Source organism: Paracoccidioides brasiliensis (genome assembly GCF_000150735.1).
Source record: "Paracoccidioides brasiliensis Pb18 unplaced genomic scaffold supercont2.18, whole genome shotgun sequence".
NCBI lineage: Eukaryota > Fungi > Ascomycota > Eurotiomycetes > Onygenales > Ajellomycetaceae > Paracoccidioides > Paracoccidioides brasiliensis.
In genome coordinates this window covers 109,913-115,912 of record NW_011371375.1, presented here as the reverse complement: position 1 = coordinate 115,912, position 6,000 = coordinate 109,913, and the positions used below count along the sequence as shown (strand labels likewise).

The 6,000-nt window shown below is 51.4% G+C and overlaps 3 protein-coding genes across 3 annotated transcripts; 1 reads left to right on the top strand and 2 right to left on the bottom strand.

Annotated features, from left to right (window-relative positions):
- Positions 1-795: 795 nt before the first annotated feature.
- Positions 796-2,499, bottom strand: PADG_08466 (homogentisate 1,2-dioxygenase; the record flags this gene model as incomplete). The annotated part of the gene is made up of 4 exons (XM_010765510.1): positions 796-919; positions 1,050-1,712; positions 1,865-2,374; positions 2,432-2,499. The coding sequence occupies 4 exons, from the start codon at positions 2,497-2,499 to the stop codon at positions 796-798; spliced, it is 1,365 nt and encodes a 454-aa protein (XP_010763812.1).
- Positions 2,500-3,515: 1,016 nt separating this feature from the next.
- Positions 3,516-4,802, top strand: PADG_08465 (fumarylacetoacetase; the record flags this gene model as incomplete). The annotated part of the gene is made up of 1 exon (XM_010765509.1): positions 3,516-4,802. The coding sequence occupies one exon, from the start codon at positions 3,516-3,518 to the stop codon at positions 4,800-4,802; it is 1,287 nt and encodes a 428-aa protein (XP_010763811.1).
- A 229-nt stretch (positions 4,803-5,031) lies between these two features.
- Positions 5,032-5,769, bottom strand: PADG_08464 (maleylacetoacetate isomerase; the record flags this gene model as incomplete). Its single annotated transcript, XM_010765508.1, has 1 exon — positions 5,032-5,769. One exon carries the CDS (start codon positions 5,767-5,769, stop codon positions 5,032-5,034), a length of 738 nt encoding a protein of 245 aa, XP_010763810.1.
- Between the last annotated feature and the right edge of the window lie 231 nt (positions 5,770-6,000).

The following is a 6,000-nucleotide window of genomic DNA, read 5'->3' as shown; positions in this document are numbered from 1 at the left end:
TCCTCCTTCATCTGCCGCATTTTTGGAAAAGACACCCCCCCGGGCGCTAAATCTTTAAAGAGTGGGGGACCCAAAATTTGTTGTTGGCAATGGAATGGAAATCTCATTGGGCACAAAAAACCTTTTCGGGATCCCAAGAAAGAAAACCGGTGTTTTCTCCCCGAGAAAATCCGCAAAAAATCCCGCGAAATTTTGGGGAGAGAGGAAAAATAGGATTTTCCACCTGGGGCGGCCATAGGGAAAAACGTTTCCAAACAGAGGGGGGTTAAGAGGAACCCGTTTGCAAAAATATTGCCGGGGTTTTTGGGGGAGGCGATGGGGAAGGAGATGGAGAAATGGGAGGAGAAGGGGCCCTTTGGGGTGTGCCCCTATTTATTTATTTATTTATTTATTTATTTATTTCCCCCCCCCCCCCCCCCTCCCTTTTTCTACTCTTCTCTTCTTCTTCTACTTCTCTTCTTGTACTTTTCTTTTCTTCCCCCCACCCTTTTGCCCTCTTGGATTAGGGATTTTATGTTTAGATAAACACATTTTCCTTTGGTCTGTTGTATGACTACGGTGGTTTATTCTTACGAATGAGGAGAATGCGGATAGATTGCTAGACAGCGACTTAAACATCCATAACATATCATACTCCATAACATATCATACTACAGCAACTACATCCATCATAACAAACTACAGCAACAAAGCTAATTACACAGAATGATAAGCTGGCAAAGATGCGCAGTTAAAATTACGTATGAAGGTCTCGGAATCGTTCCCGGGAGCTACGCCAGCATAAAACCCACCTCCCTATTTCTGCTTGTTAGGATTCTGGAAATGCCTCTTCAGCGGTGTCCAACTCTCATTGTTGTAATCCTCCTGCACCTTCTGGCACGTTTTGAGCCCCCACTCAGAAACACCCACCATCAACGTACTATCAAAAGTCAGCATGGGTTTTTTTCTTTTTTCTTTTCTTTTTTTTTTTTTTTAAAAATATATATATATATATATATTATTTGATTTCATCGCCCCTTCAAAGAATACGGCTTGAAGTCAATACGTACCTCTCAAACATAAATGCCAAGCTCCCTTCCCCAACCTTCTTCGGCAGCAACGGCGCATTGCTCGCGGCCTCATGCGTCATCGCATCCGGCCCATGCGCGCTCATAACGTTGTGCAGACTACCCCCCGCGGGCCTGAAGCCATCCCCACTCTTCGCATCGTAGTCACCGCAAATCAACCCCATGAATTCCGACATGGTATTCCGATGGTACCAGGGGGGACGGAAGGTGCCTTCCGCCACCAGCCAGCGGGGCGGGAAGATGACAAAGTCCGCGATGGCGGTGCCCGCATGGTCCGACGGGCCCGTGAGGACGGTGAAGATGGACGGGTCTGGGTGGTCGTAGGAGATGGAGCCGATGGTGTTGAAGCGACCCAGGTCGTATTTGTAGGGGTAGTAGGTGCCGTGCCAGGCGACTACGTCGAAGGGGGTGTGTTTCTGGCGGGCGATGAAGAGGGAGTTGTTGAACTTGGAGAGGATGGACCATCCCTTGAGGTTGTTGCATTTGCCCTCGTCGTCGATAAAGGAGGCGGTGGGGGCTTGGAAGTCGCGGGCGTTGGCGAGGCAGTTGGAGCCTATAGGGCCTAGTTCGGGCAGCTGGAAGTGGCCCTGGTAGAGTTCGCAGATGTAGCCGCGGACGGGGCCGGAGGGGAGGGTGACGCGGTATCTTTTTAGTATATGTTAAGTCAGTGCTTCATTCTAACTATAAATACTCTTTAATATTTTTCTCCTGCGCCATCTTTTTTTTTTAAAGAAAAAGAAAAGAAAAGAAAAGAAAAGAAGAAAAGAAAAGAAGAGGGAAAGAGAGTTATAACCTACTTGACACCACGGGGGATGACGCAGATCTCGTTTGGGCGGACGAGAAGATGGCCGAATTCAGTCTGGATATCCAGCACGCCATGTTGGGGGACGATCAGAAAGTCACCATCGGCAGAATAAAATGCCTCATTGCCCATATCCTTCCCGGCAGCGAAGAGCATGATTCCCAGTCCGGATTTCATGCTCGGGTCGCCCGCGGCGGCAATGAGATGCAATCCACGCACCCAGTCCACATGCTCGTCGAGGTCGAATGGGCTCCATCGCAGCTGGTTGGGGATCTGCTTGATCGAGTGGGTATCCTTTTTCAGGCTGGTGTGGTAGGTGGTGGGATCTACTTCTTTGAATGGCTCATGGGCAGCTGACGGTAAGATGCGGTAGAGCCAAGATTGCTGGTTTTCGTGGCGCGGGGCTGTGAAAGCTGTTCCCGAGAGCTTCTCAGCGTAGAGGCCGTAGGGGGGCTTCTGTGGAGAGTTCTGCCCCACCGGCAGGGCGCCTTCAATGGCTTCTGATCTGAGGCAGACATTAGATTTGGTTTCTCCTTTTCTACGTCCAAAAACCAGGGCTTACTCATGATAGGAACCAAAGCCGTTGAGGTAGGTGTATTTTTCCTTTGTTGAGAAGTTGGACACTGGCATGATCGTGGTATCTCTGGCTGGGCATATATAGGGAATACCTATTCCATCCACCTATGCACAGAGAGAGAGAGAGAGAGAGAGAGAGAGTTGCCGATGATGAAGTTCAGGAGAATATTGAGTGAATATCGAGTGAATATTGAATGACGGTTGATATCTGTGCAAGGTTGATGCAACCCAACAACCCTAGTTATATTTATACATATATATATTTATACATATATATATATATATATATATATATACGGGCAGCAGTATCATTTTCTTTATCCTGCAAGATTCAGGACATTGGCCCATTCGGATAAATTAGCATTAAGATTCTAAGATACTAAAGATATACACGCCGCCAGCGCTCTATAATTGGAGGTGCGTAAGACCTGATTAGGTGATTGATGGGGGGGGGTTGGTGTGTCTGTGCCTGTCAGTGTGTGCGCGCGTGTTGTTGTGTTTTAGGCCGGACCCTGCCGGTGCAGCAAAAGCCGAGCTGCCAGGCGAACTGTCGGTCAACGAGCGCTTGGGACTGGCGCGTCGGCTGTGACATGTCTGGGTTCGCCCCCGCTGCCGATGGTAAGCGTGCGGAGGACTTTCCGCACTTCTAGCGTTTGGTGATAAAACACTTGTTTGTAGTGGGTAAGCATGAGTATTGGGGGCGCCGCCTTTATAAGGCTGGGAACAAGAGCCCCGAAGGTGGGAAAAAAAAAAAAAAAAAAAGAAAAAAAGAAAAAGAAGAGGGGGGGAATGGGCCCATTCAGGTAGGGCAACGCCAGGCTTGCAGGTACGGTACGGTACGGTACGGTACGTTGTCTCCTTTCGCGGGCAGGAAAACGACACACCCGCGCTCATGAAATTGTTTTCTGTTTCCCTTTTTTGTCGTCTTTTCCGATCAAAATCAGCTTCGGGCTGCTGCAGTTACACCCCGTTGCAGCGGCTCTCGATTCCACCGCCCTTGCCACCAACCACATATCATACCTGTGCAGCAGCGATTGTCTCTCCTTCGGACTATCTCCATACTCTTTATCATGACGGCATTGTCTTGGCTCCGGATTCCCAAGGAGTCTCCCTTCTCCCTGGCCAATATCCCCTTTGGAATCATTTCTACCGCGGCCTCATCTACCCCTCATCCAGCAATTGCCATTGGCGACTATGCCCTGGACCTCTTCGTCTTCGCCTCGGGAGGCGGGTTTGCCCGATTGCACTCGTTCAACCACCTTGATGTTTTCTCCCAGCCAACGTTGAACGGCTTTGCAGCCCTTGGGAGACCGGTTCATCGCCAGGTGCGAGAATACCTGCAGGCTATTTTCAGAGAAGATACCCCTTACCCTGAACTACTCAAATCAAACGAAGCCCTCAGAAGCTCTGCCTTGATCCCCCGAAGAGACGTTACGAATCATCTCCCCCTCAGCATTGGCGATTACACAGACTTCTACGCCGGTCTCAACCACGCTTACAATGTGGGCGTTCTGTTCCGTGGGCCCGACAATGCCCTCCAGCCCAACTACAAGCACCTGCCAGTCGGATATCACGGCCGCGCATCATCAGTGATCGTCTCGGGCCAGCCCGTGCGCCGGCCGAACGGCCAGATCCTTGCCAACCCCGCAGCCAACCCCAAGGAACCCACCTTCTCCCCCTGCAGGAGACTGGACATGGAGCTTGAACTGGCCGTGTTTGTCGCCAGAGGCAACAAATTGGGCGAGCCAATCCCTGTCGACCAGGCCGAGGACTGCCTGTTTGGCGTCGTGTTGATGAACGATTGGTCAGCCCGCGACATCCAGGCGTGGGAATACGTGCCGCTGGGTCCGTTCAATGCGAAGAACTTCGCAACCACCATCACGCCCTGGGTTGTGTTGATGGATGCCCTGGAGCCTTTCCGGACTACGGGGCTGAACCCAGAAAGGCCGCTGCTCCCGTACCTCCAGGAGAAGAAGGCGGAGAATGTCTATGATATACCCTTGGAGGTGACTCTTGTCGTCAACGGCAAGCACACGAAGATTGCAGAGTCGAACTCGAAGAACCTGCTTTTCTCTTTCCCACAGATGCTGGCTCACCACTCGATTACGGGTTGCAACATGAGAACCGGCGACCTATTGGGTAGCGGGACGATCTCCGGCGAGAAGCCCGGGACGCTGGGCAGCTTGTTGGAGAGCACCAATGGTGGGAAGAATCCGATTACGCTGGCTGATGGGACGGAGCGGGTTTTCTTGCAGGATGGGGATGAGGTTATTCTGCGGGGCGCTGCGGGTAAAGAGGGAAGTTATGTTGGCTTCGGTGACTGTTCTGCTGTCATTTTGCCAGCGCCTAGGCTCTAGGGATTTTATATAACAATACTGTTTGGTTGTTTGATTTGTTATGATACATAGAGTCATTTTCTTTATGAAAAATATATATACTTGTGTTTCTTCTGATCAGATAGCTAGATGGATGCATGTTAATTTCCAGTTGAACCCAGTACACCCAACCATTGCTAATATTGTAAAATATTAAAGTGGTGGTTTAAATATAAAAAAAGAAAGAAAAAAAAAGAAAAAAAAAAGAAAACTACCCCCTCAACTCCTCTGGGGTATCAGGCTGCCGACTCCAATGCGCCTTCTGAACCGCCTCCAGCCCCTCCAGCCTTTCAAATACAGCCTTCACCGTCGGATACGGCGAGAAGTCCACGTCAACCCTCTGCGCGGCCCACACCGCCGGGACCAGACATACATCTGCCAGCGTCACGGCATCACCAACACAGTACGTGCCAGCCCACTGGCTCACCAGCTTCTCCAGCGCCGTGAATCCATCGATGTTCAGCTCGCAAGCCCAGGCGGTATTATCGCCCCCGAAGGCCTTTACCTTCTTCTGAATGCGCAGGTTCGTCACGGGCTGGATGTCGCAGGCTATGATGTTGACGAGCGTGCGGACACGGGCGCGGAGCTGAGGCGCCGACACTGGGGGCAGCAGGGCGGGTTGCGTAGCGATGTCCTCGAGGTATTCGAGCGCGGCGATGGATTGGGTGATTGGGAAGGATGTCTCGGCGCTTGTGGGAGGATCAGGGGAGTGGGTATTGGTATCCTCCTTCGCAGTGACGGCGAGGACGGGCACAGTTGCTGAAGGGTTGAGGGAGCGGTGGGCGTCGGAGAGCTGCTCGCCCTTGAGCAGGTTTACGAAGGTTGTGGTGTGGTGGAGCTGTTTTAGGTTGAGGGCTATACGGAGGCGGCCAGCGCAGGAGGAGCGGAAGTAGCTGTACAGGTGGAGCTGGGGGGAGGGGGACTGGGCGGGGGATGAGGTGGAGGACATGTCGGATTCGGATTCAGGGTGTGGTTGGTGTGGATTTGAGGTTGTTGCCGAGGCAGTGGATATATATAAGTGTTTATGCCGTAACTATTGCTCTGGTGGTTGATTCGGGAGAAAGGTCTGGGTAGCAATTCTACGGATCAGTGGGTGGGATTGATTGATATGAACGTGCAACTTTTTTTCACTTGCAGTCAACAATATAGACTTCCACGCATGTCTGGGTGGCATGGGATG